Below are 21,121 nucleotides of genomic sequence, written 5' to 3'. Positions count from 1 at the left end.
CTATAGTAATAACATTTTGACAAAATTTTCTATAGAAATAAAATTTTGACAAAATTTTCTATAGTAATAAAATTTTGACAAAATTTTCTATAGAAATAAAATTTTGGTAGATTATTTTTGGGCATCGGCTATATATAACTATAGACCGATATAAACCAATTTTGGCATGGTTGTTAGCGGTCATATACTAGCGCAATGTACCAAATTTCACCAAATCTGGGAATCGGTTTATATGGGTGCTATATATAATTATGAACCGATGTGGACCAATTTTTGCATGTTTGTTAGAGACCACATACTTACACCATGTACCAAATTTCAGCCAGATCGGATAAAATATGCTACTCTTATAAGCTCCGCAAGCCAAATCTGGGGGTCTATTTATATGGGGGCTATATATAATTATGAACCGATATGGACCAATTTTGGCATGGTTGTTAGAGACCATATAGTAACACCATGTAGCAAATTTCAACCGAATCGGATGAATTTTGTTCCTCCAAGATGCTCCGCAAGCCAAATCTGAGCGTCGGTTTATATGGGGGCTATACGTAAAAGAGGCCCGATATGGCCCATTTGCAATACCATCCGACCTACATCAATAACAAGTACTTGTGCCAAGCTTCAAGTCGATAGCTTGTTTCGTTCGGAAGTTAGAGTGATTTCAACAAACAGACGGACGGACGGACATGCTTAGATCGACTCAGAATCTCAACGCAACCCAGAATATATATACTTAATGGGGTCTTAGAGCATTATTTCGATGTGTTACAAACGGAAAGACAAAGTTAATATACCCCCATCCTATGGTGGAGGGTATAAAAATTAGTTGATACTAATGATTTTTGTTATACCCTCCACCATAGGATGGGGGGGTATATTAACTTTGTCATTCCGTTTGTAGCACATCGAAATATTGCTCTAAGACCCCATAAAGTATATATATTCTGGGTAGTGGTGAAGTTCTGAGTCGATCTAAGCATGTCCGTCCGTCCGTCTGTTGAAATCACGCTAACTTCCGAACGAAACAAGCTATCGACTTCAAACTTGGCACAAGTAGTTTTTATTGATGTAGGTCGGATGGTATTGCAAATGGGTCATATCGGTCCACTTTTACGTATAGCCCCCATATAAACCGACCCCAGATTTGACCTCCGGAGCCTCTTAGAGGAGCAAAATTCATCCGATCCGGTTGAAATTTGGTACATAGTGTAAGTATATGGTCTCCAATAACCATGCAAAAATTGGTCCATATCGGTCCATAATTATATATAGCCCCCATATAAACCGATCCCCAGATTTGACCTCTGGAGCCTCTTAGAGGAGCAAAATTCATCCGATCCGGTTAAAATTTGGTACGTGGTGTAAGTATATGGTCTCTAACAACCATGCAAAAATTGGTCCATATCGGTCTATAATTATATATAGCCCCCATATAAACCGATCCCCAGATTTGACCTCCCGAGCCTCTTGCAGGAGCAAAATTTATCCGATCCGGTTGAAATTTGGTACGTGGTGTTAGTATATGGTCTCTAACAACCATTCAAGAATTGGTCCATATCGGTCCATAATTATATATAGGCCCCATATAAAACGATCCCCAGATTTGACCTCCGGAGCCTCTTAGAGGAGCAAAATTCATTCGATCCGGTTAAAATTTGGTACGTGGTGTTAGTATATGGTCTCTAACAACCATGCAAAGATTGGTCCATAATTATATATAGCCCCCATATAAACCGATCCCCAGATTTGATTTCCGGAGTCTCTTAGAGGAGCAAAATTCATCCGATCCGGTTAAAATTTGGTACATGGTGTAAGTATATGGTCTCCAATAACCATGCAAAAATTGGTCCATATCGGTCCATAATTATATATAGCCCCCATATAAACCGATCCCCAGATTTGACCTCTGGAGCCTCTTAGAGGAGCAAAATTCATCCGATCCGGTTAAAATTTGGTACGTGGTGTAAGTATATGGTCTCTAACAACCATGCAAAAATTGGTCCATATCGGTCTATAATTATATATAGCCCCCATATAAACCGATCCCCAGATTTGACCTCCCGAGCCTCTTGCAGGAGCAAAATTTATCCGATCCGGTTGAAATTTGGTACGGGGTGTTAGTATATGGTCTCTAACAACCATTCAAGAATTGGTCCATATCGGTCCATAATTATATATATGCCCCATATAAACCGATCCCCAGCTTTGACCTCCGGAGCCTCTTAGAGGAGCAAAATTCATTCGATCCGGTTAAAATTTGGTACGTGGTGTTAGTATATGGTCTCTAACAACCATGCAAAGATTGGTCCATAATTATATATAGCCCCCATATAAACCGATCCCCAGATTTGACCTCCCAAGCCTCTTGGAGGAGCAAATTTCATCCGATCCAGTTGAAATTTGGAACGTGGTGTTAGTATGTTGTCTCTAACAAACACGATATGGACACGAATTGGTCCATATCGGTCCATATTCATATATAGCCCCCATATAAACCGTTCTCCAGATTTGATTTCCGGAGTCTCTTGGAGAAGCCAATTTCATACGATCCGGTTGAAATTTGCAACGTGGTGTTAGTATGTGACCGCTAATAACCATGCCAAATTTGGTCCATATCGGTCTATAGCTATATACAGCCGATCCCCAACCACACAAAAATTGGTCCATATCGGTTCATAATCATGGTTGCCACTCGAGCCAAAAATAATCTACCAAAATTTTATTTCTATAGAAAATTTTGGCAAAATTTTATTTCTATAGAAAATGTTGTCAAAATTTTAATTCTATATTGAATGTTCTCAAAATTTTATTTCTATAGAAATGTTTGCCAAAATTTTATTTTTATAGAAAATTTTGTTAAAATTTTATTTCTATACAAAATTTTGTTAAAATTTTATTTCGATACAAAAATTTGTCAATCTTAATTATATACGTATTTAATCGGCCTTTTTTAGTTTAATATATACTACGTATGGACTACCTTGCAATTTAGAAGACGATGTTAGGAAGTTCTAAGTAACCTTGCCATCGGTAAGTGTTACCGCAACCCAAGTAATTCGATTATGGATGACAGTCTTCAGTAGAAGTTTCTACGCAATCCATGGTGGAGGGTACATAAACTTCGGCCTGGCCGAACTTACGGCCGTATATACTTGTTCAAATTAAAAAAAAAATCGAATTAGTTAAATTTTAAATATTTTTTGAAAATTCAAAATAAAATTTTAATTTTAAAATTTAATTTTAATATTTTGTTCTCTGTGGAGGTTGATGATTGATATTACCAATTCCGTGATTGAAATAATTTCAATTAAAAATTAATTTGATAAATTAATTTCGTGAGTGAAGCCAAAACATATTTTTTGTATTATTTATTGTGAGCGATTTGTGCTCAAAATAACTGTTTATCACCAGTACTGTTTTTAATTTTTGTCATTTTAAAATTGTTCTCTAAAATATGAATTGTTAAATATTTTCCATATATTTTGTGACTTTATTCCAAAATCTATTTACCCTTTGTACATATTGTTGTGATTGTGACCTGGGGTATAATGTCCGTACGTATATCGGCTCATGGTACTACCGCTATGACCAGGATGACTACTAATTCAAATTTAATGGTATATGGATGTTTTTATTTCACAAATATTTGTAATATTTTTTCTGTCTTTTAGTGCATTACATATAGAGATGTGAGCATGATACTAAATGGTATTGTAGAATCACGATAGTGTGCTTGAGTGTAAGTAAAAATGGGAACTAAATAATGATGTGGAAGATACCCTGTGAAATCTTGCACTTTTCGAAGCTCCAATCACTTAATTCTAAGGTGGATTGTAATGATAGCCACTTGTAGTTTTCCAGTCAAATATAAAGCAATGCTATCACGCTTGATAGCATAACTTTATTATTGAGTGCAATAGATCAACATGCTTTTATAAACTTGTAAACAATAAAATGAATTGCTACTGGAATAAATCTGTAAGATAAAGGGTGATACGGTCAAAATTTGGTCAAGGGAAAACGCGTGTAAATCGGTGAAATCGTTTGTTTAAAAAATCAAATTAAATTTCTTTTTCAACTTCAATTAGTATAAAATTCAGGAAAAATATTCAGTTAGGCTTTCGCTTTTCCAAATCCGAATTGCCGGGCCTCACGCTTGACACCTGCCATCAGATTTTGTACAGCCACCTTGTCCACCTTCTTCGCCGCAGAAAGCCAGTTTGCCTTGAACTGCTGCTCGTCCTTAGCAGTTTTTTTGGTCTCCTTTAGGTTCCGCTTGACAATAGCCCAGTATTTCTCAATTGGGCGGAGATCTGGCGTATTGAGAGGGTTCTTGTCATTGGGAACCACCTGCAAGTTGTTGGCGGCGTACCACTCCATGGCCTTTTTACCGTAATGGCAAGATGCCAAATCCGGCCAAAACAGTACGGAACAACCGTGTTTCTTCAGGAAAGGCAGCAGACGTTTATTCAAACACTCTTTCACGTAAATTTCTTGGTTGACAGTCCCGGAAGCTATGAAAATGCTGTGGCTTGAAACACAGGTACAGATGGCTTGCCAAACCAGATATTTCTTTGCGAACTTTGACAGTTTTATGTGCTTGAAAATATCTGCTACCTTTCCCCTTCCTTTTGCCGTATAAAACTCCTGTCCCGGAAGCTGCTTGTAGTCGGCTTTGACGTAGGTTTCGTCGTCCATTACCACGCAGTCAAACTTTGTCAGCATCGTCGCGTACAGCCTCCGGGATCGTGCACGGTTGTAGACGATACACCCAGCTTATTTGCGGCATCTCGGAGAGAGTGAGGTTAGGGTTTCGCTTGAAACTACCGGCAACTCTCTTTGTCGTCTCAGCGGCTTCCGGTTTTCGATTTCCCCCCGATCCAGACTTCCTGGCTGTGGACAAACGTTCCCCAAACACTTTAATTACATTTGTAACGGTTGATTTGGCAACTTTTCGCGATTTTGCCAGCTTTGCGTGCGAGTAGCTCGGATTTTCGCGATGCGCGAGCAAAATTTTGATACGCTGCTCTTCTTGCTTGGACGGCATTTTGACAACTGAAGAGTGAATTCCAAAATCAAAATAGGAGCAACATTCTACACACGCACACCTTCAAAATGAGGGGTGTTCAGGTTTTTTAAATGCAAAATTGAAAGAAATACGTCAAGTTTATATTGACCAAATTTGTATGACCGTATCACCCTTTAGAAATAAAATTTTGGTAGATTATTTTTGGCTCGAGTGGCAACCATGATTATGAACCGATATGGACCAATTTTTGTGTGATTGGGGATCGGCTATATATAACTATAGACCGATATGGACCATGGGTGTTAGAGAGCATGGTGGTTAGAGACCATATACTAACACCACGTACCAAATTTCAACCGGATCGGATGAATTTTGCTCCTCTAAGAAGCTCCGGAGGTCAAATCTGGGGATCGGTTTATATGGGGGCTATATATAATTATGGACCGATATGGACCAATTTTTGCATGGTTGTTAGAGACCATATACTAATACCACGTTCCAAATTTCAACCGGATCGAATGAATTTTGCTTCTCTAAGAGGCTCCGGAGGACAAATATGGGGATCGGTTTATATGGGGGCTATATATAACATAATTATGGACCGATATGGACCAATTTTTGCATGGTTGTTAGAGACCATATACTAATACCATGTACCAAATTTCGGCCGGATCGGATGAAATTTGCCTCTCTTAATATGGGGGCTATATATATTAATGGACCGATATGGACCAATTTTGGCATGGTTGTTAGAGACCACATACTTGCACCATGTACCAAATTTCAGCCAGATCGGATAAAATATGCTACTCTTATAGGCTCCGCAAGCCAAATCTGGGGGGGGGGGGGGTCGTTTATATGGGGGCTATACGTAAAAGTGGACCGATATGGCCCATTTGCAATACCATCCGACCTACATTAATAACAACTACTTGTGCCAAGTTTCAAGTCGATAGCTTGTTTTGGTCGGAAGTTAGCGTGATTTGAACAAACGGACGGACGGACGGACATGCTCAGATCGACTCATAATTTCACCACGACCCAGAATATATATACTTTATGGGGTCTTAGAGCAATATTTCGATGTGTTACAAACGGAATGACAATGTTAATATACCCCCCATCCTATGGTGGAGGGTATAAAAATAATCGATCGGTCAGCTAAACTTTACACCTTCGATGGGCCACCAGAACTCTGTGATGGCGGTAATGGTGTGGGCCGCTTTAACGACTGATGGTGGTTACTCTCCTCCCGTATTCATCGATCATAGGGTCAAAATAAATACCGAGTATTAACGGGAAAATATTCTAAAGAGAATGTTGAAGGCCTGGACAGGCAAACGTATAGGCAGACGATGAACATTCGAACAGGAGTCAGCACGTGTTAACAAAGAATGGAATGGAAAGGAAATTCCTAGTTTCGTCGGGATCGGGATCTCAACCCGTTCGACTTTTGCGTCCAGGACATTTTAGAGAGTATGTTAGTGATGGCACCCAAAAATATCAAAGTGTGGATCATCTCAAGTTGGCTCTCAGGCAGCAATTGTGATGCCGTTTGGCAAACTTTGACACGATCTATGCCGAAGTTAGCCAATTCGAGGAATAACATAAAAAAAAATTAATATAGCGCTTACTTTGTTGCATTACATGTCAGCCATTATACATTTTAAGGTATACATTTTCGGCGAGATATCCATACATTTTACAAATCTAAGCAAACGGCATTTGAAATTGGAAATTTGATGGTGAAAGTGGATTTTCATAAGTATTTTTGTGAGATGTGTTATTATCTTGATACATATCTTTTGTGCGCGAAAGTATCAACGAATGCCATTATGAATGTCCGACGAGGCTATCAATTTTCAAATGGGAGTTTGATTGTGAGAGTAGCATCCATTCATGAGAGAGATATTTGTTGTAAGTTTTATTTGTGAGGGTGATTTAGATCGTAAGCATGAATTCATATCTGGAGTGTGCGGCAATGTTAACTTGACATTTGTTAGGATAGCGAAAGAGACAATGAATTTTCGACATGACCATCAATATTCAAATGTGAGCAAAATCATTTGTGAATGAGAATTTGATCGTGAAAGTTATATCTATTCAAGAGAATTGTGATAGTTACTATTATCGTTAGCTTGATTTGGTTTCTGAAGAGTATCATCTTTGTTAGTATAAAAATACCCCTCAGCATAAATGTTCTTCAATATTGCCTAACTCAAATGTAAACAAAAGTTCAAATGGACTCACGCATCACATCTCTATGTATAAGTTTTCTGTACAACTTACGTTTTGACTCCATAATTAGCCGAACTATAACCGGTATTTCCACGCATGTTCATATTATAACCTCCAAGGCCAAGATTGACGTTTCCACCGTAACCATCACCATGATTGAGACCATAACTTGCGCTGGCATAACTGCCTCCATAACCACCATAGGTGCTACTTGAACTACTGGAGCTTCTGCTAGAGCTACTGGCACTACTGTAAGCAGCTGTTTTAAATCCATAACCACTTTTAAGAAAATAAAAATTAGATATTCCATTAAAAAATCCAATAAATAATAATTAAGAAATTTTCTTACGTATTAACTACTGGTTGTGGAGCCGCTGCGGGTGCCTTTTCCTTTTTAAATATGTCGAATACTCCGCGTTCATCCCGTTCCTTATCATTAGCCTCTTCTAGAATTCCCAAAGGGCTGAAAAATTAAAAAAATAAAAAATAAAAAATATTAAAATTTGTTTAAATATTTAATGTATTAAAAAAAAAACAACAAGCATATACGGCCGTAAGTTCGGCCAGGCCGAAGCTTATGTACCCTCCACCATGGATTGCGTAGAAACTTCTACTGAAGGCTGTCATCCACAATCGAATTACTTGGGTTGCGGTAACACTTGCCAATGGCAAGGTATCTTAAAACTTCCTAACACCGTCTTCTAAATTGCAAGGTAGTCCATACTTAGTATATATTAAACTAAACAAGTATATACGGCCGTAAGTTCGGCCAGGCCGAAGCTTATGTACCCTCCACCATGGATTGCGTAAAAACTTCTACTGAAGGCTGTCATCCACAATCGAATCGAGCCACCGTGGTGCAATGGTTAGCATGCCCGCCTTGCATACACAAGGTCGTGGGTTCGATTCCTGCTACGACCGAACACCAAAAAGTTTTTCAGCGGTGGATTATCCCACCTCAGTAATGCTGGTGACATTTCTGAGGGTTTCAAAGCTTCTCTAAGTGGTTTCACTGCAATGTGGAACGCCGTTCGGACTCGGCTATAAAAAGGAGGTCCCTTGTCATTGAGCTTAACATGGAATCGGGCAGCACTCAGTGATAAGAGAGAAGTTCACCACTGTGGTATCACAATGGACTGAATAGTCTAAGTGAGCCTGATACATCGGGCGGCCACATAACCTAACCTATCCACAATCGAATTACTTGGGTTGCGGTAACACTTGCCAATGGCAAGGTATCTTAAAACTTCCTAACACCGTCTTCTAAATTGCAAGGTAGTCCATACTTAGTATATATTAAACTAAACAAGTATATACGGCCGTAAGTTCGGCCAGGCCGAAGCTTATATACCCTCCACCATGGATTGCGTAGAAACTTCTACTGGTAGATTATTTTTGGCTCGAGTGGCAACCATGATTATGAACCGATATGGACCAATTTTTGTGTGATTGGGGATCGGCTATATATAACGTCTGATTAGCGGCCTTATACTAACACCACGTTGCAAATTTCAACCGGATGAATTTTGCTCCTCCAAGAGGCTCCGGAGGACAACTCTGGGGATCGATTTATATGGGGGCTACATATAATTATGGACCGATATGGACCAATTCTTGCATGGTTGTTAGAGACCATATACTAACACCACGTACCAAATTTCAACCGGATCGGATGAATTTTGCTCCTCTAAGAGGCTCCGGAGTTCAAATCTGGGGATCGGCTTATATTGGGGCTATATATAATTATGGACCGATATGGACCAATTTTGGCGTGCTTGTTAGAGACAATATACTAACACCACGTACGAAATTTCAATCGGATCGGATGACTTTTGCTCCTTTAAGAGGCTCCGCAAGCCAAATCGGGGGATCGGTTTATATGGGGGCTATATGTAATTATGGACCGATATGGACCAATTTTTGCATGGTAATTAGAGAACATATACCAACACCATGTACCAAATTTCAGCCGGATCGGATGAAATTTGCTTCTCTTAGAGGCTCAGCAAGCCAAATCGGGGGATCGGTTTATATGGGAGCTATATATAATTATGGACCGATGTGGACCAATTTTTACATGGTTGTTAGAGACCATATACCAATATCATGTACCAAATTTCAGGCGGATCGGATGAAATTTGCTTCTCTTTGAGGCTCCGGAACCCAAATCTGGGGATCGGTATATATGGGCGCTATATATAATTATGGACCGATGTGGACCAATTTTGGCATGCTTGTTAGAGACAAAATACTAACACCGCGTACCAAATTTCAATCGGATCGGATGACTTTTGCTCCTCTAAGAGGCTCCGCAAGCCAAATCGGGGGATCGGTTTTTTATGGGGGCTATATGTAATTATGGACCGATATGGACCAATTTTCGCGTGGTTGTTAGAGACCATATACTAACACCTTGTACCAAATTTCAGCTGGATCGGAAGTTCCAGATCTTTAGAATATACTCCGAAACCCACTTGGCCATCCAATTTGGAGCCATCAGTGTAGAAATCTATATATCTTTTATTCCCCGGGGTCCGTGTGCACCACGCCTCACTGCTGGGGATTAGAGTCTCAAACTTTTTGTCGAAAAGTGGCTTCGCCAAAGTGTAGTCCACTACGTTAGGCACATCTGGCATTATTATATAATTATGGACCGATATGGACCAATTCTGGCACGCTTGTTAAAGATCATATACTAACACCATGTTCCAAATTACAACCGGATTGGATGAAATTTGCTTCTCTTGGAGACTTCGCAAGCCAAATCTGGGGATCGGTTTATATGGGGGCTATATATAATTATGGACCGATGTGGACCAATTTTTACATGGTTGTTAGAGACCATATACCAATATCATGTACCAAATTTCAGGCGGATCGGATGAAATTTGCTTCTCTTTGAGGCTCCGGAACCCAAATCTGGGGATCGGTTTATATGGGCGCTATATATAATTATGGACTGATGTGGACCAATTTTGGCATGCTTGTTAGAGACAAAATACTAACACCGCGTACCAAATTTCAATCGGATCGGATGACTTTTGCTCCTCTTAGAGGCTCCGCAAGCCAAATCGGGGGATCGGTTTATATGGGGGCTATATGTAATTATGGACCGATATGGACCAATTTTCGCGTGGTTGTTAGAGACCATATACTAACACCTTGTACCAAATTTCAGCCGGATCGGATGAAATTTGCTTCCCTTAGAGGGTCTGCAAGCCAAATTTGGGGTCCGTTTATATGGGGGCTATACGATATGGCCCATTTGCAATCGGGGGATCGGTTTATATGGGGCCTATATATAATTATGGACCGATGTGGACCAATTTTTACATGGTTGTTAGAGACCATATACTAGGTTAGGTTAGGTTAAAGTGGCAGCCCGATTAAGATTCAGGCTCACTTAGACTATTCAGTCCATTGTGATACCACATTAACTAAAAGTACCTATTACATATGGGCACTTCTGGTTTTAACCGCTGAACCTTCTCGATTATTTTTCTTCACTGAACCAACCAGATTGTTGGCAGACTGCTTAAGTTAACGTTTTCCAGATCCGCCAGTAATCTGAAGCTATATGCTCCTAAAAGTTGCTTGCGCTTTACACAAAATGCAGGACACTCACACAAGAGGTGTTTAATTGATTCTTTTTCCTCCGCATCATGACAGCTCATACAATAGTCATTATACTTCGCGCCAATAGTTTTTGCAAAATCGCCTATAAGGCAGCGGCCTGTTATAGCAGATATCAGGAGTGTTATCTGACGTCTCGAGAACATTAGCATATCTAGTGTGCGGTTTAAGTTGAAATGGGGCCATATTTGCTTGGTGTCGTTACAACCCTTGCAATTCTCCCATCGAACATTTGCCATCATAACAGCCTTCTCACGCAGCATGAGCTTGCAGGTACCTAGGAGCATACCAACAAAATCTAGTTCCCCTGGAATATGTAAGGTAGTTCCTAGCCTTGCTAACACATCTGCTTCGCAGTTCCCCGGTATGTTCCAGGCACCCATATTAGGTGAATATTGTACTGCTCAGCCATCTCGTTGAGAGATTTTCGGCAGTCTATGGCCGTTTTCGAGTTAACGAATACAGAGTCCAAGGATTTTATTGCAGGTTGACTGTCTTAGTATATATTAATGCCCACATTTTTTGGAACATTACTTCTCAGCCAATTCACCACTTCTCTTATTGCTAATATTTCAGCCTGAAAAGCACTACAGTGATCAGGTAATTTTTTCGCTATTCGAAGTTCCAGATCATTAGAATATACTCCGAACCCCACTTGTCCATCCAATTTGGAGCCATCAGTGTAGAAATCTATATATTCTTTATTCCCCGGGGTCTGTGTGCACCACGCCTCACTGTTGGGGATTAGAGTCTCAAACTTTTTGTCGAAAAGTGGCTTCGCCGAAGTGTAGTCCACTACTTTAGGCACATCTGGCATTATTTTGAGGACCGAACTGTGACCGTAACTTTTTTCCGACCACAGCGTTAGTTCGCGCAACCGCACAGCCGTTGTTGCAGCTGATTGTTTGGCCAAAATGTCTTAAGGCAATAGATGCAGTATGACATTAAGGGAACTTGTCCCCGTCTTGCTGAATGTGCCTGAGATACACAAACACGCCATACGCTGAACTTTGTCTAAACTTATTGGCTGGTGAAGTGCCGGCCACCAGACTACAACACCATATATCATTATAGGTCTAACCACTGCCGTGTATAGCCAATGCACAATTTTTGGTTTTAGTCCCCACTTTTTATACCCTTCACAACTACTGTGGTACAGGGTATAATAAGTTTGTGCATTTGTATGTAACGCCAAGAAGGAAAAGTCTGAGACCCATCGTTTAGTATACCGATCGTCTTAGAATTAAATTCTGAGTCGATTTAGCGATGTCCGTCTGTCTGTCTGTCCGTCTGTCCGTCTGTCTGTCTGTTGGTGTATTTTTGTGTGCAAAGTACAGCTCGTAGTTTTAGTCCGATTGTCCCTAAATTTGGTATAGGGTCCTGTTTCGGCTCAAAGACGATCCCTATTGATTTTGGAAAAAATCGGTTCAGATTTATATATAGCTGCCATATATATTTTTCACCGATCTGGTCATAATTGGCGTGCATATCAACCGATCTTCCTCAAATTCCGTACATCCGAATATTTTATGAGTCTCGAAAAACTTGCAAACTATCAGCCAAATCGGTTCAGATTTAGATATAGCTCCCATATATAGCTTTCGCCCGATTTACACTCATTTGCCCACAGAGGCCAATTTTTTGCTCCGATTTAAATGAAATTTTGCACAGGGAGTAGAATTAGCATTGTAGCTATGTGTGCCAAATTTGGTTGAAATCGGTTCAGATTTAGATATAGCTCCCATATATAGCTTTCGCCCGATTTACACTCATTTGCCCACAGAGGCCAATTTTTTGCTCCGATTTAAATGAAATTTTGCACAGGGAGTAGAATTAGCATTGTAGCTATGTGTGCCAAATTTGGTTGAAATCGGTTCAGATTTAGATATAGCTCCCATATATAGATTTCGCCCGATTTACACTCATATGACCACAGAGGCCAATTTTTTGCTACGATTTAATTGAAATTTTGCACAGGGAGTAGAATTAGCATTGTAGCTATGCATGCCAAATTTGGTTGAAATCGATTCAGATTTAGATATATCTCCATATATATAGCTTTCGCCCGATATGCACTAATATGGACCCAGCAGCCAGAGTTTTATACCGATTTGCTTGAAGTTTTGTACAAACATAACACTTAGTCGTATGGTCAAGTGTGCTAAATTTGATTGAAATCGGTTCAGATTTAGATATAGGTCCCATATATATCTTTCACCCGATATGGACTTATATGGCCCAGAAGCCAGATTTTTTGCCGAATTTGGTTGAAATTTTGCACTAGGAGTAAAATTAGTAGTATAGTCAAGTGTGCGAAATTTGATTGAAATCGGTTCAGATTTAGATATAGCTCCCATATATATCTTTCGCCCAATATGTACTAATATAGTCCTAAAAGCCAGAGTTTTGGCCCAATTTGGTTGAAATTTTGCACAGGGAGTAGATTTAGCATTGTAGCTATGCGTGCCAAATTTGGTTGAAATCGATTCAGATTTAGATATAGCTCCCATATATATCTTTCACCCGATATGCACTTATATGGACCCAGAAGCCATAGTTTTATCCCGATTAGCTTGAAATTTTGCATAAGGAGTACAATTGGTAGTATAGTCATGTGTGCCAAATTTAAATCAAATTGAAATCGGTTCAGATTTAGATATAGCTTCCATATATATTTTTCGCCCGATATGGACTTATTTGGCCCCAGAAGCCAGAGTTTTGGCCCAATTTGGTTGAAATTTTGCACTAAGATTACAATTAGTAATATAGTCATGTGTGCTAAGTGTGATTGAAATCGGTTCAGATTTAGATATAGTTCCCATTTATATGTTTTTCTGATTTCGACAAAAATGGTCAAAATACCCACATTTTCCTTGTAAAATCGCCACTGCTTAGTCGAAAAGTTGTAAAAATGACTCTAATTTTCCTAAATTTCTAATACATATATATCGATCGATAAATCATAAATAAACCTTTGCGAAGTTTCCTTAACATTGCTTCAGATTTAAATGTTTCCCAAATTTATTTTTTACTAACATTGTGTTCCACCCTAGTGCATTAGCCAACTTAAATTTTGAGTCTATGGATTTTGTAGAAGTCTATCAAATTCTGTCCAGATCGAGTGATATTTAAATGTATGTATTTGGGACAAACCTTTATATATAGCCCCCAACACATTTGACGGATGTGATATGGTATCGAAAATTTAGATCTACAAAGTGGTGCAGGGTATAATATAGTCGGTCCCGCCCGACTTTAGACTTTCCTTACTTGTTTCCTATTGCCTTTTTGCACGAGCACAAAGCTACTTTTGCTTTCCTCGCCCTTTCTTCAATATTAAGTTTAAAGTTCAGCTTCCTGTCCAAAATAACGCCAAGGTATTTTGCACACTCACTAAAGGGAATTTCAATACCCCCCAAGGAAATGGGTCTAACCGTGGGAGTTTTGTGATCTTTGCAGGACATGACTAGTTCTGTCTTTGCAGGATTTACCCCAAGACCATTATCTTTCGCCCATTTCTCAGTCATCCGGAGGGCCCTCTGAATAATATCTCTGATTGTGGATGGGAATTTTCCCCTGACTGCCACATCATCTGCGTATGCCACCACTTTTATCCTTTCTTTTTCTAGGGTAACCAGAAGGTTATTTATAGCAACATTCCAAATAAGAGGTGATAGAACTCCTCCTTGGGGAGTGCCTCTGTTCACATACCTTTGTATGTGTGCTTGTCATATACTAACACCATGTACCAAATTTCAGCCGGATCGGATGAAATTTGCTTCCCAAACGGAATGACAAAGTTAATATACCCCCCATCCTATGGTGGAGGGTATAAAAAACCAATTTTGGTTGTGCAAACAAGCGATGCTCCGTTTTTTACAAACATTGTACCAACTACAAATTTTGGGTAGAACAAAAATCAAAAATAATTTAATTTTAAATATATTTGAAGAAATTTAAAGGGTCAATTTAGGATGTGTGTAATTTTTAGTTTAGCGTGATCATCGTTTTAAAATTTGATAAAGCGCTCTTACATTTATTGCCTCATATTTTGTCTAATTCTATAATTTTTATTTTTAGCATTTGACAACCGGTATGTAGAGTAAATAATTTTGCAAAATATTTAAGATTATTCATTTCCGTTTTTACAATGTGATAACTTTATTTTCCACATATACAATGAATACAATATTCTGGCTTTGCAATAGAAATGTCACCAAATCGTTGGTTTGTTTGTTTCGTTATCGCCAAAGTGTTTCTGTAGGCTTAGTTTTAAGCAGAACCCAATCAAGGTTCCTATGAGAAATTCAAAGTCTACACATTCAGATAACATACTTTTTCTTCTGACTATTGGGTTGAGCTTGAACTACATATCAACTATTAAAAATGTTTGGCAATGCAAAATATAAATACGCATTTTATTTCAATTTATTTTATAATTCCATTTTATACCCTTAATCATAGTCATTCCGTGTATAATACATAAAAATATTGGCCTCAGACCCAATAAATCTTCTTTGTGGAGAAATTCTGAGTAGATTTAGTTAGTCCATCCGTCTATTGAAATAACGCACCCAAAGAAGAATATACTTTCCTCAGGTACAAAATTTTAAAAGAAATTCTCATTGAGAGCATTTACAGCCGAAATTGTGACAAACTATTTAACGATTCTCTCCAAATTTTTATACCCTCCACCATAGGATGGGGGTTTATTAAGTTTGTCATTCCGTTTATAACACATCGCAATATTGTTCTAAGACCCCATAAAGTATATATATTCTGGGTCGTGGTAAAATTCTGAGTCGATCTAAGCATGTCCGTCCGTCTGTTGAAAACACTCTAACTTCCGAACGAAACAAGCTATCGACTTGAAGTACTTGTTATTGACGTAGGTAGGATGGTATTGCAAATGGGTCGTATCGGACCACTTTTACGTATAGCCTCCATATAAACCGACGCTCAGATTTTGCTTGCGGAGCCTCTTGGAGGAGCAAAACTCATCCGGTTATCACAATGGAGTGAATAGTATAAGTGAGTCTGAAACTTCATCGGGCTGCCACATTAACCTTTTGGTACATGGTGTTACTATATGGTATCTAATAACCATGCAAAAATTGGTTCATATCGGTCCATAATTATATATAGCCCCCATATAAACCGATCCCCAGATTTGGCTTACGGAGCCTGTAAGACAAGGAAATTTCATCCGATCCGGCTGAAATTTGGTACATAATGTTAGAATATGGTCTCTAACAGCCATGCAAAAATTGGTCCATATCGGTCCATAATTACATATAGCCCCCATATAAACCGATCCCCCGATTTGGCTTGCGGAGCCTCTAAGAGAACCAAATTTCATCCGATCCGGCTGAAATTTGGTACATGGTGTTAGTATATGCTCTCTAATGACCATGCAAAAATTGGTCCCTATCGGTCCAGATTTGTCCTCCGGAGCCTCTTGGACGAGCAAAATTCATCGGATCCGGTTGAAATTTGGAACATGGTGTTAGAATGTGGTCTCTAACAAACACGCAAGAATTGGTCCATATCGGTCCATAATTATATATAGCCCCCATATAAACCATTCCCCAGATTTGATCTCCGGAACCTCTTGGAGGAGCAAAATTCATCCGATCCGGTTGAAATTTGAAACGTTGTTTTAGTATAAGGCCGCTAATATACATGCCAAAATTGGTCCATATCGGTCTATAGTTATATATATAGCCGATCCCCAATCACTCAAAAATTGGTCCATATCGGTTCATATTCATGGTTGCCACTCGAGCCAAAAAAATCTACCAACATTTTGTTTTTATAGAAAATTTTGTCAAAATTTTATCTTTATGGAAAATTTTATCAAAATTTTATTTTTATGGAAAATTTTGTCAAAATTTTATTTCTATAGAAAATTTTGTCAAATTTTATTTCTATTTCTATAGAAAATATTGGCAAAATTTTTAATTCTATAGAGAATGTTGTCGCCTTATAATCAGGGTTGCCACTCGAGCCAAAAATAATCTACCAAAATTTTATTTCTATAGAAAATTTTGTCAAAATTTTATTTTTATGGGAAATTTTGTCAAAATTTTATTTCTATAGAAAATTTTGTCAAAATTTTATTTCTATAGAAAATTTTGTCAAAATTTTATTTCTATAGAAAATTTTGCCAAAATTTTAGTTCTATAGAAAATTGTGCCAAAATTTTATTTCTATAGAAAATTTTATCCAAATTTTACTGCTATAGACAATGTTGTCAAAATTTTATTTCTATAGAAAATGTTGTCAAAATTTTATTTCTATAGAAAATTTTGTCAAATTTTATTTCTATTTCTATAGAAAATATTGTCAAAATTTTAATTCTATAGAGAATGTTGTCGGTTTATAATCAGGGTTGCCACTCGAGCCAAAAATAATCTACCAAAATTTTATTTCTATAGAAAATTTTGTCAAAATTTTATTTTTATGGGAAATTTTGTCAAAATTTTATTTCTATAAAAAAAATTTGTCAAAATTTTATTTCTATAGAAAATTTTGCCAAAATTTTATTTCTATAGAAAATTTTATCCAAATTTTACTGCTATAGACAATGTTGTCAACATTTTATTTTTTCAAAATTTTATTTCTATAGAAACTTTTATCAAAATTTTATTTCTATAGAAAATTTTGTCAAAGTTTTATTTCTATAGAGAATGTTGTCAAAATTTTAATTCTATTGAAGATGTTGTCCAAATTTTACTTCTGTAGAAAATGTTGTCAAACTTAATTATATACGTATTTAATCGGCCGTTTTTAGTTTAATATATACCATGTATGGGCTACCTTGCAATTTAGAAGACGGTTTTAGGAAGTTTTAAAATACCTTGCCATCGGCAAGTGAAACTTCTACTGACAGTCTTCAGTAGAAGTTTCTACGCAATTCATGGTGGATAAGCTTTGGCCTGGCGGAACTTACGGCCGTATATACTTGTTTAAATTTATTTGTCGAATTTGAAGAAAGTTCAAAATTGCAAAAATGTCTAGCGCCTTAAGAAGGTCACAATTTTTGGTTAAATTTACAAATTTTATTTCTTTATATTGTAAACAGTTTTGACATTTCTTAGTTCATTAGTTCATTTAACTAACGTACACAAAAAATATTAAAGTCGAGATCAACATAATAATTCCATGAATTACAATAGAGTTGAATTGAGGGTTCACTTTTTATACCCTGCGCCAATCTGTGGAACAGGGTATTATAAGTTAGTGCATATGTTTGTAACACCCAGAAGGAGACGAGATAGACACATAGTGTCTTTGGTAATAATGTTCAGGGTGGGTCCCTGAGTCGATATAACCATGTCCGTCTGTCCATCCGTCCGTCCGTCCATCTGTCTGTGAACACATTTTTGTGATCAAAGTCTAGGTCGCAATTTAAGTCCAATCGCCTTCAAATTTGGCACATGTTCCTAATTTGGGTCAGAATAGAACCGTATTGATTTTGGAAGAAATCAGTTCAGATTTAGATATAGCTCCCATATATATCTTTCGCCCGATATGCACCAATATGGACCCAGAAGCCAGAGTTTTATACCGATTTGCTTGAAATTTTGTACAAACATAACACTTGGTCGTATAGTCAAGTGTGCCAAATTTGGTTAAAATCGCTTCCGATGTAGATATAGCTCCCATATATATCTTTCGCCCGATATGCACTTATATGGACCCAGAAGCCAGAGTTTTATCCCGATTAGCTTGAAATTTTGCACAAGGAGTACAATTAGTAGTATAATCATGTGTGCTAAATTTGATTGAAATCGGTTCAGATTTAGATATAGCTTCCATATATATTTTTCGCCCGATATGGAGTTATATGGCCCCAGAAGCCAGACTTTTGGCCCAATTTGGATGAATTTTTGCACTAGGAGTACAATTAGTAATATAGTCATGTGTGCCAAATTTGATTGAAATCGGTTCAGATTTAGATATAGCTCCCATATATATGTTTTTCTGATTTCGACAAAAATGGTCAAAATACCAAAATTTTCCTTGTTAAATCGCCACTGCTTAGTCGAAAAGTTGTAAAAATGACTCTAATTTTCCTAAACTTCTAATACATATGTATCGAGCGATAAATCATAAATTAACTTTTGCGAAGTTTAAATAAAATTGCTTCAGATTCAAATGTTTTCCATATTTTTTAGCCGACTTAAATTTTGAGTCTATAGATTTTGTAAAAGTCTATCAAATTCTGTCCAGATCGAGTGATATTTAAATGTATGTATTTGGGACAAACCTTTATATATAGTCCCCAACACATTTGACGGAAGTGATATGGTATCGAAAATTTAGATCTACAAAGTGGTGCAGGGTATAATATAGTCGGCCCCGCCTGACTTAGACTTTCCTTACTTGTTTTTTTTTTTTGAGAATAGTAAAATATTTTCGTTAAAATTTTCTAAAATAAACCGACTCTTAACAAAAGATTGCACTAAAAAAATTTGATAAATTTAAAGTGGCACATGGAAATTAGTTTGTTTTAGTTTAAATTTCTTCAATATTAGAAAATTTTGTTCACTTTAATAATTTTTTGTGTTCTTTACTAAAATGAATAAAAAAAGAGAACAACAATTTATACACACACGAAGCATATAAAATTATTAAATTCGAATATTCAAAGCACGACATTTTATTTAACAAGTGAAAAAAATAATTATGTATAAGAAATAATCTAGAATGTCCTTGAAATAAGGATCATAGAGTGCGAATCTTTCTTTTAATTAACAAAAAATTGTATTTATTTTTATATACAATAAATCACTCAAAATATATTATTATTTTTTCTTAAAATGTTCACTCACTTTATATCCTCGGTATTTATAATATCGTCATCATCGATATTAGCTGAAACCAGGCCCAATAGAACAACAGTGATCACACATAACCAGAGTTTAAACATTTTGATTTTGTTAAGTATCCTTTGAAAATTCAAAGGATGTTTCGTTCTGTAATATAGTATTTTTTATTTTATTTAAACATTATCACTTTTTTCACTTAATATAAAAAAATGTAAAGTTGAAATATTAATCCTGGAAAGGATCCAGGATAATCGATTTTAGTTCACAATTTTATGTTTGTATTTCTGTTTATTATTTTTTTTTCTTATTAATCCTTTTTTTAATTTGATCCTTGAAGTTGTTAATTTTTAATTAAAAATATCCTTTTTGTATACAAGAGCACAACACTATCGTTTCACCACTATCCGTTTGTATGGATCAACGAATTTATCGAAAAATCTAATCCGCACTGTGATGTGATTTTCTCTCGTCGTGGTCTTTTATAGTTGAGTTGCTCTTGAAATTTTTATCACAAAATTGCCATTGGATATATTTGTAAGCATTTAGTTAGAATTGAAATAAGCCTACACAGTGGTTTAATTCAAGTAAAATACACACTTTGCAAAACTAAACTAGCAAAAGAATTTTATAGGCAAGGAGGTCAAAATAGTTTACCGATACGACAACATGCCGAATTGTATTTCGATAAAGATGCCTTAAACCCAATAAAATTAAGTGCCTTGAATTTGTGAAGCGACATCATATTTGGTTGATATATAAAACTTCTCTAAATTCTAAATATTATTCTTCCAAGAGTAAAATAAGTAAAATCGGCAAATTGAAATCCATTGTGATACCACATTGGTGACCTTCTCTCTTATTACTGAGTGCTGCCCGATTCCATGCTAAGCTCAATGACAAGGGACCTCCTTTTTATAGCCGAATCCGAACGGCGTTCCACATTGCAGTGAAACCACTTAGAGAATCTTTGAAACCCTCAGAAATGTCACCAGCATTACTGAGGTGGGATAATCCACCGCTGAAAAACTTTTTGGTGTTCGGTCGTAGTAGGAATCGAACCCACGACTTTGTGTATGCAAGGCGGGCATGCTAACCATTGCACCACTGTGGCTCCCGTTTATACCCTAAACCACATAGTGGTCAGGGTATAATAAGTTTGATCTGCAAAAAAATTTGCCTACCAGAAATATTGGTTTTATACCCCATAAAATATAGTAGTAGTAGTAGTAGTAGTAGTAGTAGTATCTTTATTTCATAATTTTCATTTATATATACATGTTATAAAATTTTTGATGTAACATTTTAGTTACTTGTTTTGTTTTTCTTACAAAAAATAGATAAAACAAGTAAGGAAAGTCTAAAGTCGGGCGGGGTCGACTATATT

At 37.1% G+C, this 21,121-nt stretch overlaps 1 protein-coding gene across 3 annotated transcripts in view; it reads right to left on the bottom strand.

Annotated features, from left to right (window-relative positions):
* The window catches only part of Hml (hemolectin), a 98,636-nt gene extending 78,461 nt beyond the window's left edge, over positions 1 to 20,175 (bottom strand). The window contains exons 1-4 of one of the 3 annotated variants that reach the window (XM_075306484.1): positions 19,741 to 20,175; positions 7,620 to 7,733; positions 7,322 to 7,549; positions 3,514 to 3,603 (exon numbers count right to left, since the gene is read on the bottom strand). In XM_075306484.1, the coding sequence (XP_075162599.1) occupies positions 3,514 to 3,603; positions 7,322 to 7,549; positions 7,620 to 7,733; positions 19,741 to 19,838 (530 nt within the window). In that variant the 5' untranslated portion in view covers positions 19,839 to 20,175. The remainder of the gene's footprint in view (positions 1 to 3,513; positions 3,604 to 7,321; positions 7,550 to 7,619; positions 7,734 to 19,740) is intronic. The other 2 variants (XM_075306485.1, XM_075306486.1) reach the window with 2 other exon arrangements.
* Between the last annotated feature and the right edge of the window lie 946 nt (positions 20,176 to 21,121).

This window comes from Haematobia irritans, chromosome 4 (assembly GCF_050003625.1).
Source record: "Haematobia irritans isolate KBUSLIRL chromosome 4, ASM5000362v1, whole genome shotgun sequence".
NCBI lineage: Eukaryota > Metazoa > Arthropoda > Insecta > Diptera > Muscidae > Haematobia > Haematobia irritans.
Note: the sequence above shows the minus strand (reverse complement) of the source record. Positions and strands in the feature narration are given on the sequence as shown.